This window comes from Neodiprion fabricii, chromosome 7 (genome assembly GCF_021155785.1).
Source record: "Neodiprion fabricii isolate iyNeoFabr1 chromosome 7, iyNeoFabr1.1, whole genome shotgun sequence".
Taxonomy (NCBI): Eukaryota; Metazoa; Arthropoda; class Insecta; order Hymenoptera; family Diprionidae; genus Neodiprion; species Neodiprion fabricii.
The window spans coordinates 20155862-20172157 of NC_060245.1; the positions used below are offsets into that span (position 1 = coordinate 20155862).

General features: G+C 37.5%; 1 protein-coding gene across 2 annotated transcripts in view; it reads right to left on the bottom strand.

Moving 5' to 3' along the window:
• Positions 1-16296, bottom strand: part of LOC124186435 (hemicentin-2-like) — a 264379-nt gene that overhangs the window by 152686 nt on the left and 95397 nt on the right. For both annotated transcript variants that reach the window (XM_046578168.1, XM_046578169.1), the window contains exons 3-4: positions 4963-5153; positions 2374-2535 (exon numbers count right to left, since the gene is read on the bottom strand). In XM_046578168.1, the coding sequence (XP_046434124.1) occupies positions 2374-2535; positions 4963-5153 (353 nt within the window). The remainder of the gene's footprint in view (positions 1-2373; positions 2536-4962; positions 5154-16296) is intronic.

Below are 16296 nucleotides of genomic sequence, written 5' to 3' on the forward strand. Positions count from 1 at the left end.
GAATTAATGCTGTAATGTCGGGAGGTTTATTCACGCAGCTGAATATATCCAAATGTTTGGAAATTTACAATATTTCGTCAACAAATGTCAGTCGCTCGTTTTTGTAATTTTATATATATGTATATAATATATGTTATACGTATATTCGATTTATTGTTGCGTTGAAAAAAAAAAAAAAATACTATAAAAAACTGACAATCGCTGAAAAATGTAACACGGTCCGTACTTTGTTTTAATCGAATTGGATGTTCCACCTCTCCGAATATTGATGAGGAAGGAAAAAAAAAAAAAAATAAAAAATAAAACAAACAATAAACACCGATCGGGTTTCCATTTCCGATAATTTCCTGTTGCCGACAGCAATAACCGATTTAAAATCGCCGCGGTAATTTGTTCCTGATAAATGAACGGCGTAATACAACGCGTCATATCTTTCACATATTTTTCAATTAGCGGAAATGACATAGCGACGGGGGGAATAAGAAAAAATAGGAACGCGAAGGGGATGAAAGAGGGTGCAGAGAAAGTCGGCTGTTGTCGCAGATGTAGGCATCAATCGTTTATATTAATACCGTATATGCGTACATGTATATGTGTGTGTGTGTGTGTGTGTATATACATATATGTATATGTGTATAATGCAGCAGGGCGAATTCAAGTGCGAAAGGGGAAAAAGGGCGGAGAGACGAAGAAATAGGGAGAGAGTTTTTTTCGTGGGCCATTGAGACCGGAAGTAGCTGCTGTTGCGAGGCGTAATATTCATACATACATTTTTTCCCTGCCTTCATTTTTCCCTATCTCTCTTTCTCTCCCTCTCTCTCTTTCGTCCGTCCTGTTTATTTATTTATTTTTTTCTTTCATTTGTCTTTATTTTTTTATTTTTTATTTTTCACGTCGTTGTCTCGCTTCTATCCTCCACTTTTGTCCGACGGAAAAAAAAAAAAAAAGAACAACGACGGTTTACCGTCCTTTGTATCGCTTTCCTTTTCATCCCCTTATCTAACAGTGTATCTTCTTCTTCTTCTTCTTCTTCTATTTGTTTTTTTTTCCACATCTTTCACCCCCTTCTTCTCGTACATCTATTTCTTTTTACCAAGAACGTCCGCGGTGCTTCGCTTTTTCAACTTTCGAGTTGTTTCTACTATTCTCTCGCCCGCAGAAGAGAAATAAAAAAAAAAAAAAAAAAAAAATTAAAAAATTTTTAGGGAGGGGGGGGGGGGCGGGGGAAGCACAAAGAGACAAACACTCGCAACGACGACAATCTTCTTCTCTCCGCGACAATCTTCTCCCTTGGCGCTGATAAAAATCTATCTCTCCGACGCGAAACAACGCTTCGTTGTACCTTGACACACACACACGCGCACAAATTTGGATTGTCGAAAGGCTACGTAAATATATATTTGTACATAATATAACGTAATACAGGTATGGATATATCGTACGCATGTATCGCGACGCGTTGTACACGGTATAATAAATTATCGTGACACCATCGATTGAAAAGTTTTCCCCGTCTTTTATCGCTTCTGTTGTTGGGTATTTCGTTTTTTTTTTTTTTCTTTGTTTTATTATGTTTTGTTTTTCTCTTTCTCTCTCTCTCTCTCTCTCTGCCTTTCTTCCATTCTTTCGATACTTTCGTCCTTTTTTTTCCCCCTTGTTTCTCTTTTCCTCGCTCGGAAGTATTTGAATTTTTCACTCCACTACAGCTTGTCTTTGGATTTTTTTTTTTTTGTTTCCCCCTTACTTTTCCTTTTCCTCTCCCGTTGTCTGGTCGTTTTTTTTTCTTCTATCTTTCCACTTCTTTTCTTTCCTCATTTTTGTTTCGTATAAAGTATACGCATGTGCACCTAAACCTATTGTATTTTACTCGTATTTACACTCACATATATATATTATATATACATATATATTCAACGAGGCTAACGGAAATCGATCGATCAATTCAATGAAGCCAATTTTCTTTAACACATTATGCTTGTCATAATATTCATCAATTATCTTTCGGGACTAATATCGATTATTACGTCACTCGCGTGTAATATTATACATTATGTACATATATAGGATCAGGATTGATATGCAAATACATATTTTCTCATTTCAATAATTTTCATTCGTCGTTTGGTTTTTTTTTTTTTTTTTTTTTTTTTTTTTTTTTTTTTTTTTTTTTTTTTTTTTTTTTTTTTTTTTTTACATAAAGTATGATGTTTGGTGCAAAAAAATGCAGTTTCTATTCTTCACATCTTGGTCTATGTTACACGTACATATGTTGTAATTTTTAACGTGCAGACATATATTATCCTGGCCCTAATTTACGAATTACGAAATAATTGTGAGACACAGCCACTCGGAAATCACCGTTTGCTCACTCACCTGGCATTCGTAGGTGCCGTTGTCCCGTTTTTGTACGTATTTTATCTGCAGCGTCCAATCGTCGGAACCCTCGGGATGCAACACTTGGAAACGTTCGTCGTTTGTGTAAGTAAACATAGAGCTGGTCAATATGTGCCAGTCTCGTCGGCGGATCCACGATATCTGTAAATATTTGTCACGATTAATTAATACATTTCTTTAATATTGATTCGAACTTCCTCACACCGTAAAAAAACGAGCTTTTACGATACGAAAGCTGTGGAGTGATTGTCACGAGGTTATTTCATTCCAATTCCCGGCTTTCAAGCTTTGCACACACACACAAGCCCTGCAAGTTTATTAATTCACTTGATTCCGATCTCCCACGGAATTAAACTCACCGATTCCACGGATATCATTCCCCGTGGGGCTTTTCGTCCGTTTTATATATATATATATATATATATATATTGAATGTACGTGTATGTATATATACACGATATTCCCTTCTCAGCATCATCGTTCTAGCTAACCCAAATTTCATACCGTAAAATGCTGATTGTAGATAAATTTACATTGCTGACTTTGAGTAAATTAGATTTCACTTAATTTCACACAATCCTAAAGCTGTGAGATAACGATCCCATCCCAAACATGTGCCGTTGCAATAACGTCTGCACTTGTAATTTCAATTTTATCAAAATTTCATGAAATTCAGACACGGTTTTTTCTTGTTTTTTTTTTTTTTTTTCTTTTGTTCTTCTTCGTCGATTAAAAGCTCAGCCGTATTGGTGCGTATATTAGTTTGACCGGTTCCGATTAGATTGATGTGTTTGTTGAAAAATAAGAGGACAAAGATTCGTCATAATTAAGAAAAAAAAAAAAAACATAAAACTTCAATTTTTCTAATATTAAAAAAATTTATGTCGGCATGTATTTCAACAAACACATTATTCTGATCGGAAACGATCAAACTTTAGTATACGTACCGATACAGTTACGTTTTTAATCAATGACGGAGAAAAAAAAAAAAAAATTTCACGAAGTTTGGTTAATTGTTTAATTGTAACGGGTAAGAGAAATTTCATCTACGTATTTCAGTATCTCTACGACGATAAATCTGTTAAACTTTTGATTTGTTTTCCTTTTCTTTTTTTTTTATTTATTCTTCTTCATTAAATTGTATATATATATATATATATATATATATATATTTTGTTTATCAAATTTTGGCTCCTATGTCTCCTCCCTCTGTTTCGCATTTATGCACATACGCGTTTATTTTCGTACACAATCTGTGTAGGTATACATATTCACGTTACGTATAACGTACAAGAATGAACCGAGTCGTCCTGCTGCAGGATATTTACTATTTGGCAAGAGAAATAGGGATTTTTATGCTGAAATTTATTGCCGGCAAGCGGGACGAACGACGGTTTTCGTTTCAAATGGTTTCTTCTCTTCTCGTTGGATGTTTATTTTCTATGCTCACGTGTGTCACGTATGCGTATGTGTGTATGCATAATTAATGCATGTGAGAAGCGTGAATTTTTCGTTGGTACATATTCAGATTTTTACTTATTCTTTTATTTATTTATTTTTTTTTTTTTTTGTTTTCTCTACGCCTCTTCTCCACCACATACATACGTACATATTTTCCTCAAACCGCAATAGCAGCATCAATTTCATTTAAAACCAACGAAAATATTATTTATTCTGTTACATGTTGCGTGAAAGTTGCCTTTCGTTTTTTTTTTTTTTTTTTTTTTTGTTTTTTGTTTTTGATTTTTGATTTTGACCCAATATTGTAATTTTTAGATGATATGTTACTGTTATTATTACTATTATACCGATTCAAATTTAATTCAATTGACTTTACAAGTGATATTGTTAGAAGCCCGGTTTTATAATCGTGATATATAACAACTGAAATTTCATTCGCACTCGACTATTCGTATGGAAAGAATAAGAAAAATAAAAAAAAAAAACTGGAAATCGTTTCGGGCAATGTGTAATATCTTCCGGGAGTGTTTGCCCTGCACTAGCAGTGAAGAAATATGAGAAATGACGTGTGCAATTCAAGAAGTAAAAGGAGAATGAAAAACGGTTTAAAGATATGAAGCAAAAAGTTACAGGGAAAAGAAATTGTAGAGCCTAATGTAATTATGTTATACGGGACGGGGTTGAAATTTTGAATTTGAAAAGGTCCGAAAGGACAAAATGTCGAAAAGTGCGAAAATGAGAATATTTTTAAATTTGAAACATCAGAATTTATTGGCTTGGTGAAATTTCACCAATAATTTGATCTTTCTTTGTTTTGGATTTTCGATATTTTTACGTCCGGAATCCTAGATTCGGAACTTGACTTTTCGGAACTTTAAGCCGTCGTCTTTCCGACTATTCGAAACTTTGTTGTTTCTACAAAGTTTGATTTCCTTACTCGAAGTTTCGCGACGAAATAATTGAGAATTAGGCGTTTTCGGAAGTTTTAAAAATTCTCAACTTGGAAACCCGCTATATGTTACACCTATACTCAAGTATAAATATCGACGATATCTATTCGTTAAATTACGATTATAAATGTAAAAACGTTGCGATTAAGAAACAAACCTCAGCTCCGGAAACCGTACGTTCAGCAAGATTTCTGACCTTGCAGTGAAGGAAGGCGTTTCCGCCAAGCTGAACGGTCACGTTTGATATCGTGTTGTTGTCGTTGGCGTCGTTGACCCTTTGCAACTCGTCCAAATTACTGTACCACAATGCTCTCCATTCCGGCGCCATGCTGTACGGTACTCGACGACCTGCGAAACACGCAAGAGCGAGAAACAAACAAATGAACAACGACTAGAAAAATTGAGTAAAACATGGAAAACTAATTTTCATTTTCTACCTAGAACTATATTTTGTCGATTGTGGTAAAAAAAATGAAAATAGTTGCAGACTGAGCGGTAATCGGAATTGAAAATTTCTCTCAGTGCAGGATAACGCGGATCGAAGAGGGTGCAACGTCAGGGGTATATTTTGAGGGTGGTTCAACCCTCTCGCCATTCGACCGACTGTGTGGGACTAATTGGCACGGCATGGTGCCGCTCGTTCCCGCGTAATAATTAGGCAATTATAGGTGGGGCGCAGGGCAGGTGGATGATATTCGCGATTGGCAAAGTTGAGGATTCGTAACGAGCGTGAATAATAAACAACGGCGACGAATGGGCTTGAAAAAGCTGTTTTCCTTTTCGTTCTACTTTTCTAACTATCGTTCTTTCCCTCACTCGAGCGTATATATTACATATCGGTATTTGGTTTTAAAAGTTTTTCATCCTTGAGTCTTCGGCTGTTGTGGGATACGTGTGTATATACATATATATATATTTTTTTTTGTTTTCGCCAAAAGTGTGAGATGAAATTTATTACTCTTTTATGCGAGAGGAGGAGGCCTCTTTATCCCTGACTCCCTGGCAACCCTGCAAAGCCATTTTATTAGGCATTCATGTATATTTGAATCAAACTTTACACAAAGGAGACGCGTCGGTTGAATATTAAAAAAATTTTATACCTTCGTCCGCGTGTTCGTGCAATATACAAAAATTTGGATAACAGAAACGTAAGAGAAGAGAGAGAGAGAGAGAGAAAAAAAAAAAAACAACAAGAAAAGATTGAACACGAAAAGCAATAAGGCTTGCGTATATATGTATTGATATAATCTATGTATGTATTTACAATGAAAATTTATTACACCAGACGACTTTATCGTTTTTATATCTTTCTCTTTGAAAGGTTATAAACAATCGTTTTTTTTTTTTTTTTTTTTTTTGTTTTCCTTTTCAACACCGTGGAGGCAACATTCATTTACATATTTTTCTTATTTATATATATTTATGTACACACACACACACACACGCACACAGACAGATTCTTTTTCATCCAATTCCCCTTTACTTTCACCCCAATACTTGAGTTTCTTCTCAGCTCGGCCTTTGCTATATTATACACTCTTTATAAATAATTGATAATTATGCTAATGCACGAAACGCTTCTACAGAATGACGGTTTTTGTGTTCCGCATCTTTCAACCTTTATTCTCTGTTTCGTTTTCTCGTTTGTTTTGCATTCAATGAATTATGTAAAGAATTGCAATATACTTTTGGCAATAATTTTCCATGCGGTTGGATAATTTTGACGCATTCCTTCGTATCCCAAATTGCACGGCAAATAAGATCGTTAAATTCGCATAGGTATTTTTGTAAGGGTGAGAAATTGTTTCGAATAAATTCATTTTATTTCGCAGATCGCAGAATGTGTGGGAAAATATTTGAGAGCGCGTAGTCGGATTAATTGTAAGAAAGGTTTCTCCTCGATTCGTGCGTTTTGCGCCCGCGTATCTTTGAAGCGAAAAGGAGCAGCTCGAGACATTGTTCGCTGGTCTTTGAACTCGGAATTACACAGTGGTAAAGGGTGACGATAAATTGGCCCCGGTGTGAACGAGGATGTTACAGTTTGAGAGAATATTACAAAACCCACTTGGCGTGTCGGGGTGGATATAATGGAGGAGGGAACGCACGTCGCCTATCACTGCAGGTGGTGAAAGACCCGCTCACTTGACTACACTTAACGATCCGAGCAGCTTTCTCTCCTATTTGACAAATGGCTTCTACTCTCTTAAGTTTGCCGCTTGAAACGAGGAGACGAAACCATTTCACGGTACGATAATATCACCTATTGGCTATTATCTAGTTATTGTCAACCGGATAGGGTGGTCCCCGAAAAGTTCACTTTTGAAATTTAGGAGGGAAAGAGAGAGAAAGAGAGATGAGAGAGAGATGAGCAGGCACCGTGTATAACTCGTTTGTATAAATCACAATATCAATAGTCAAAAGAAAGTCAGAGAGTACGAGATATCTTACACGTATTTTAAACAAGCGAGATATTGAATTTCAACATCTCTTCTTCTTCTTCTTCGTCTTTTTCTTTTTCATTATATACTATGTAAAATTTCGTCACACTCGAACAAATTTTATTGTAATTGTATTACACGCACAGCACACGTATACGATTTGAGTTATATGTATGTTTATATAGACATTGGGTATTAAAAGTGTACAAATACTAGGGTGGTCCTTGAAAAGGTGATTTTTTAATCTCGATTCGGTTCCACATAATTCAAAAATAATTCCCCAATTCTTTCAGATTTTTACCTCAATTCTAGCCTGTGCTACAAAGAGGGTGGATTCGACTCAACCCTTTCAGGGACATGTCAAATCTATCGAACGGATTCAGATGAAATTTGGTTATCGACGGATTTCTCGGGTCGCTGAGTACGGATCTGAACTCGAAATTACAAAATTGAAAATGGTGGATCCGATATGGCGATATCAAGTTTTTTTCGGTTTTGGTCCACCATATTGGATCCGCCGCTTTGAATTTTGAAATTTTGAGTACAGATTCGTAGTCAGCGACCCGCAAAACCGCCTTACACCAAATTTCATCTAAATCCGTTCGGTAGATTTGATGTGCCCCTGAAAAGGGTTGAATGGGGAAATCCACCCTCTTTGGGGCACGGGTTAGAGTTGTGATAAAAATCTGAAAAAATTGGGTCATCATTTTTAAATCACGTGGAGCTAATTTGGGAGGCGAATTTAAAAATGGACATTCTTAAGGACAACCCTAGGGAACCCGTATCGAGCAATAATACTATTGCTTGACGATATCCTGATAATTACACCCTTTCAATCACTCTCGTCTCTATTGTCAGACTTGATCATCCGCGTGAATGAATTCTTTTCCCCCTGTCATTCTCTCAAATTACTTCAGTTAAACCCGAGCCTCAATAACTGGGAAAAGTTACTCCAGTTATGGTCAGGGGAAGAAGTGATGTTACAGTTGGGAACACGGATGAACGAAACTGGCGAACAACAACCGGGACTTTGCATAATGTATATAAGGGTTCATAATTGCTTAGCTGTAGGCTTATATTCTCGGCTGAGTGACTTCGCGCTGAGAAACCAACACCGGCTCATGGATTAACAAGTAATTAAGAAAGAACCCCGTAACGGTTGATGCTCTCTTTAACGGGTAACTCGAAGAAGAAGAATTTTCAGAGTAATCTAGGAGTGGGGGAGGTTGGAGAACGACGCTTTGTGTCAAACTGGTTCCCTTCCTTCCTTCCTTCCGGGCTTCGAGTCGCGTGGACAAAGTTTTTTGTTTAATTTTTGAGCGAATATTTACCAAGTGACGAAACGTGTATTTTTCTTTTCTTTTTTTTTTTTTCTTTTTTTTATTCGACCGTAGCTGAAAGTGATTCGAAGAGAATTCACCCTGCTTGAATTATACGATCAACCCCGACGCGACAGCATGATTTTCTCTCTTATTCACCCTGGACCCTGGATCGTAGGGTTATTTTTTACGCGCAATAAAACGAGTCGTTTCAACTCGACCCACTCAACTTTTGACCATCGTTTTACCCCGATGGTCCATGACCGGAAAGAAAAACTTGAAAGCCTTATTGGTCCGGTTCTAATTAACTCCGCGGGAACTTGCCGCCGGTTTAATACGTACTTCCGGTCAGTATGTATACACGCACGTCCTCTGCCAACGCGCACGCGGATATCGGTGTAGGTACGAGTAGGGATGTAGGTTACGTTGCCAGCGTAGGTAGGGAAAGGGGGGGGGGGGGGGGGGGGTGGTAGAAAAATAAACGTTGTATAAGGGGACGGATCCTCCTACTTAGATTGGATCATAAATTTTAGAGCAATTCGATAAGTCTCGACCTCTTTGATTAAGTTAAAAGTTTTCGTAGAAACGGGAGCGAATCGTATCTTGATACGAGGGAACAACTTAATTAAGTTCAACGTATATATATATATATATATATATATATATATATATATATATATATATATATATGTGTGTGTGTGTGTGCGTAACATCGCGTTCGATGGTTCATCCTGCAGGACGAAAATTGTTCCCCTTATATTACCTCCACCTGCCTACCTTTGAGCCCCGAAACCCTTAGCGATTCGACCTCGTTAGCCGCGGCATCCGGCCACCAAAACTCGGTTATCCCGTCGTACGTACGTACATCCATCCATGCATACACACATCCATACATACATACATACATACGTACACACAAAACCATGTAATACGTGCCTACCTATTTATTTGTGTATACCTAACTTGTTCATTAATACGTAGGCGAACGTACGCGGAGGTGTGCAAATAATAAACAACGGGATTAAAAAACCGACGCGGGCTTGATTCGCAATGGCAAAATTATCAATCGAGATTACAAATTAACGCTAACGGTTTACCATGAAATTTGTTCAATTTCAACAATGATTTCTTGCTACATTTTTACGACCCCTGAGAAAGCTTCGGAAAAAGAATTTTTTTTTTCCATTTCTCTCATCCTACGATTTTTTAAACCCATTTTAAAAATATCCAAATTGATTTTTATGAAACGATAGGGGGGAAAAAAAAATAAACAGTCATTTCGTTTCCGAAATGTAACACTTTCACCCAAGTTTCGGAGCGAAACCTCGTTTTTTTTTTTTTCCTCATTTTTCAAAGTAATTTCTTCTATTTTTTTTTTTTTGAATCTTTTTTGTTTTTCCAGTCTCGTACGCGTTAAACATTTGTTATTACATTTTTTTTAATAAACATCTTGAGTACGTTTTGGAAGCGGAGCAAGCGATAAAAAAAAAAAAAAAAAAAAAATCACTTCTCAAATTGGAGATGCGGTATGTGTTACGATAGATTTTTAACGGGTGTGAAGATGGAAAAAAAAAAAAACGAACTCCACTCCCACTCTGAATATTCGTGACAATTTTTCATTTTGGAAACCAAACGTTTTTTCTCTTGTTTCATAAAAATCAATTTGGGCGTTTTTGAGACGGGTTTGCAAAAATCACAGGTTAAAGACGAGTGATTAATAAAAAAAAAAAAAAAATGCTGAAAATATTTTACGGAAGTTTTCTCAACGGTCGTACTAAAGTAGGAAAAATCCTTGGTGAAATTGAAAAATGTCAGGGACAACAGTTTACCGAGCTGGCGTGGAATGCCATATATATATATAGATATGTATGTATGTATATATATGTATATACATATACATGTATATACACACACGTGGCGGTTGTGTGTGGAGTTGTAAAGAATCGCAGGCCAATCTCTTTTCTCCACGGGATTCTTCGGCATTGAAACTTTCTCTTCTCATTCTTCTCTCTCGCTCTATATTTCTTCTCATTCATTATCATTTCTATTATACGTTTTCTAATCCAATCTTCGAAGTGATTCGGCAGTTTAGATCAATACATGTATGCGTTTCACGCGGTATTTATGTACCTATGCGCTCGCATACCGGATGCACAAATCTCCCCGTAACTGCACGCGTCAAATCAGCTTCTAGCTCTGTATTGTTCTTACTGCGTATGCACGAAACTTCGGTCGGGCGAATAGTTGAGTCGATATGGACCGGGTGCATGTATTCTCCCCGCTGACAGAAAACGTTGATAACGTTGACGGATGCGAGCGGTGTGAAACGAGATTGGTATTCGATGTCACTTGACCGGGTTCCAATTATTCAATACACGCCGCGCGGGGAAAAAAAAGAAAAATAAATAAATGAAAAAAAAATAATAAAATAAAATAAAACAAAAAATATAAATACCAACAACCTCAATTTCTCCACCGATGGAAATTAGTCTCCGATGCTTGTTATACTCGGGTTCGATTGTTTGCACGCACAAATTTCAATGGATTGTTCTCCACTGATGCAAAATTTTTAACATGTTTGAATACGTGATTTACGATACATAGAATCTGGTTTGATAAAATTTTAGGTGATCAGAAATGATGTCATATTTTATGTATATATGTATATTCTTGGATCCTTGACAAATATTCGTTGAATTTTGTACGCTACAGTTGCGAGCTTTTTTTTATTTGTGAAGGAGGTTGTCGATTGTTTAGAATCGTGAGACGACTACATTTTTTTTTTTTTACAATATGTAAGAAATCGGTTGAGAGTGTTTCGCTAAGCTTGATTCTATAGCCAATCAGGTTTTCATTACAGTAAGTATCCGTTTGTTCGTTTGTATCAACGTTGCGTCGAAATTTTTTTTCTTCTTACCAACGTTACGGTCGTCGAGCTTTTCTCGGAAGCAAAATTACGTTTTATTAATACGGTAGTGGTAATTGCAAGTAATTTTGCGCGCACGATATTTATTTCACCCTGTGCTGCGTGGCCACGCGGAATACAATGTTACGTGTTGTAAAAAATATACTCGGTCGCGATGCGAAAAGGAAGAAAAAGAAGTGGGTGTGGCGAAAACGAAGACAAAGAGATTAGCGGGAAATCGGCTACCGGAACCGGGATACTCCGTACGTGACCAAACTTGAATTGGCTACCGCGTTTCTGGTTCCTGGTGGAGTTCCTTCCACCTCTTGTGGCCAACCGAAGAGCCCGAGGGATCCGCCGGTGCTTGCAGACGCCGAGACACTCGAGAATCCGAACAGCCGCGACCTCTCGAGTCTTTGCCGGTCTTTCGGAGACAACGATACACTGCTTATATATACATACGTATTTCACCCCTCTTTTGTTTCCACGGGGACAATGCGGAGCTCTCTTGATGACGGTGGTGGTGGTGGTTGTCCGAGGTGAACAACTTCTTCGCTCCTTCCGCGAAGCCGCGCGGATGTGGAGAAAAGTTCGTCTTTATCCGGAGGAGAACGTTCGACGACACAAGAAGGTGAAGCGGAAAATGGAACGAAAAGTCTGCAGAGGAAAGGATCGTCGAGGAGGAACTTGAGGCTGATCCTTTATGCTTGGATCCGAGGATCTTGTACTTCGACTTGTTTCTTGTCTTGAAATATCGTTCGCAAGACGCGATGCGGAACATTTAATACGAAGTTTCAGTTGATTTTGACGAAACGTTGATTGTATTTGCATGGAACGATGCTACGTAGCGGATTGCTTCTTCTTTGGGTTTCGATGGTTTACGAGCGATTGGATCCAACGAAGTCGTGAATATCAGCGTAATATAGAAAAAATTAATTTTTCCCGTGTTCGTGTCACTTGTTTTTACCATCCTCCATGCCCACGCATCACCGACTCGATTCGGGCGATAATAACCTCGTTCTATTGGGAAATGTCATCGTGACGTCAGAGAATGGTTTTCGGCGCCATTTCATCACCACGTAACCTAACTTTTTAATTTTAAAGAAGGCAAATCGTAATTCTTGAGTTTTCACGTTCGTGTGATTTTGTTATCGTTTTCGATGATTTTTACGACTTTGTTCGATCCCGTTCCTCATAAATCATCTAATCCCAAAGGATGTATACAATATTTTTGTCAAAATCGAAATTTGGACGTTCCTCTTAACGGCTCAGAATCGTCGCTGCCTATGGTGGTACATCTTCTTCTTATTCCTCTATATTCACCCCTATTTCACACGGGTATCAACAGACACCATCCCGCACGATTATCGATGTCTTCCACGTGGCGAGCTCTTACCGATTGTGCCACCATGTCAAGGGTCATCGGATTGAATCTACCCACGTTTTCTATTCGCCAAGGACGTCTGACATCTACTCCTTCTCTGCTAAGGATCTCGCTCCTTTTTCTCCGTTCCTTTCTCTGTTTTTTTTTTTTTTTTTTTTTCTAGTTTTTCCTTTTTTTTTTTATCACCTCTTCTTTTCTTATCTTCCATTCCCCTTAGTAGACGTGTCCCACGTATTCTCGTTGCAAAAAGACAGCGACTTATACAAGAGATGTGGATTCTCTTGGCAATGCCCAGACAATCCACCCTTCTTCTATTTTTCTTTTTTTTTTTATCTACCAGAGAGTCAATTAAATGTTTCACCATTTGCGAACCTACGATTTGTTACTCGATCCTATCGAGTTTCGTACGTTTTTTTTTTCCCCCATTCGTTCCCTCTCTATCCTTACTTATATTATAGTTGAAAATGTCTACCAGTAGATTACAGAGAGATTTCGTTGAACCAGAAAAGAGCCGCGAGCCAGCGATTGAAAACTTTTTATCATACAATTTGGCAATGAAAAATGTGTTCGAGGTGAGTTTATTCTTGATTTTTTTTTTTTTCAAATTCTTTTTCTCCGTTTTCTTTCTTTCAATTCCTTTATTTACACCCCTGTCTGCTTCTTTATTACTACAAACTAATACCGTAATTACTGTTTCGCGTGGTGAAACTCGACGCGATGATGGATGTAGGTATAATATTTATGTATAACGTTTCGCTGAAGGTTGATTAAACAGCGAACGATACACCATCGCCTTGTATTATTTTCTCCGTTTTATACTTTGTTAAACGTACAATTGCGTAGCGATTTTTACTTCACATTTTACAGCCAATTTTTCATTATCTTTTATTTATTTATTTTTTCGTTTTCTTCTCCTCGTTCGATCGTAAAAGAACATTACTCGTGGATGATTTTCCTTTCGAATTATCAGTTTTCATCGCGACGTTTCGCATAAATTATATCGTTTTTAGTACCGTGTCGACGAATCGATTTCGAATTAGTTATTTTTTTTCCTTCGTCGTGATCAAACAACCAAATGACTAGGATATTAGGATACTATAGTATGTATATTATATGTATGCGTACGTTAAGGTACCGACGTGCAATTCTCGCAGCTCGGCCGTCCGTATGCGTCGAAATATCCTTTCGCCGTCTTTCCCAAGTATCCCAGGGGAAATTCGAAACTCTTGTACATACGCTGCGTTACGTTGTGTTGCGTTCCACGTCGTTCCTCGAGGCAAATGGTCGGTAGTAGGAAGGACGTTGCGATTATCAAAGCCTTTGTCTTGGCGGACCGGGGCGGAGGACATGGTTTTTAATTAAGTCATTACCGTAAAAACGGTATAATACGTTCGTATATAAACAGTAATTATACATGTAGGTACGTTAACGCTTTATATACAATATACATGTATACATATATTATATATAATGTATATCGGGGTGAGCCAAAAAAACTAACTTATCGAATCCATGATCTTGAAAGGATCTATTCACTGAGAAAAAAATTCTCCCGCTTGGACAAATTGTTGCGTGTTATTTAAATGGGAAATTTCAATGGCCAGCGACACCTTTTAAAATTGAGCTAAAAAATTTGTTCAAACGGGAGAATTTTTGTCCTCAATAAACAGGTCCTTTCAAGATCATGGATTCGATAGGTTAGTTTTTTAGCTTCGCCTTAGAAAATAATTCTTAATTATATATATATATATGCACATATGCCCCCAGAAGCGGGGGGATGAATAAAAATACGAAACGAAGTGTATACACAATATAATATATATTTGCCAATTAATTTTTTATACCGAAATTGGAATTAGGTATGTATTTCGTGGCCTGGATTCTTTTTTTTTTTTTTATTACTATTCATTACTTATCTTCGCCTTTGGCGATGTACGAAAAGTATCGGTACCGATAGGCAGTCAGTTTTTCTTTCTCTTTACAACGAATCTTTGTGTTCAGTTTCTGTCGGTCTATCCGATCAACTCGCGCGATGATATGGCGACCGTTGGATAGAAGAGAATTTCAGTGTTGAAGAATTTTACAACGAATCGACGCTCGTGAAATATTGCAACGCATCGTTCAATTTGAAATTCCGGTTCTACGTGAAATTAATCAATTTTCAATGTCTTACCGATAAGCGTTATATATATTCTCCTCCTTGTTACTTTTTCTTAATAAACGATTATATATTTTCACCACTTTGTACATTTACATTTGAATCGAAATAAAAAAATCATTTTTCTCTTTCGGAAATTTCATTTCCAAAACTCCTTCATTCGTCTGCCAAGTCCCGCCAACAGTTTCAGACTTTTCAATCCATCGTTTTCCAGATCATTGCGAAAGTTTGCCCGGACACTGTCGACTCCCTTTTTACGGTGATAAGAATTATCGCGGAAAAACTGTGTTTCTGGCTCGTATATATTTTTCTTTTTTTTTTTTTTTCGTTCTTCCTTACGATTCCAGAAAAAAGGTTCAGACATTTATTATATACGAATCGGAAGGTAACGTGGATGGATTAACTTTGAGATGACGGGAATGGTCGGTACCTATATGTACGTATAGGTGAACGGGTGAGAGAGAGAGAAAAAAAAAAAGAGAGAGAGAGAGAGAGAGAGAGCGAGAGAGCAAGGAGTATTTTCTTTTCTCTCTATCTTTCTCCTCCCTCTTTTGCGAGATATTTTGCTTTTTGCCTCTCTCTTTCTCTTTCACCCCCGTTTTTTTTTTCCTTTTTTTTCCTTTTTTTTTTTGCTTCTCCATCCGAAACCGACGTCCCCTCATTCATTACATGAATCGTAGGGTATATATATATATATACCCAAAAACCCTACCATACCAAACTACCTACCACCAGAGCCTCGCGGGTCTGGCGTATATATAGTTGACAAGTTTATCAGGGTGGCTTATGAGTTTCTTTTTTTTTTTTGCTTTTTTTGTTTTTGTTTTTTTTTTTTATTTATTTATTAGCCTTACGGACTCGCTAAGCAGGGAGAGGAGAGGAGAGGAGAGGAGAGAAGGGCGAGGAAGGACCAGTAATACCCGTAGAGCCGCGAAGATGGACCCTAGATGCAGGGACGCACTTAAGATGAGATCTCTGATTTATATTTTACGTATAAACCTACATCTATACACACACGCAGACACGCGCATTATGTACTTACTTCGTATCGTACGGAGCGTATAGACTGCCTTTACGTCAAACGTAACTACACACGTGTATATGGGGCATTCCACGCCAATTCGACCTGGGTTTTAGCCCTTGACCTCTTAGATTTGGCACGCCATTTTTTCTACGATTCTTCTCACTTCGAAAGGTACTCGGTTTTTGTTTTTTTTTCGACTCAATCGGAATCTTCTACAGCTTTTAGAAACGATCTTATCGACCGAACAAAATTAAAAATTTGAA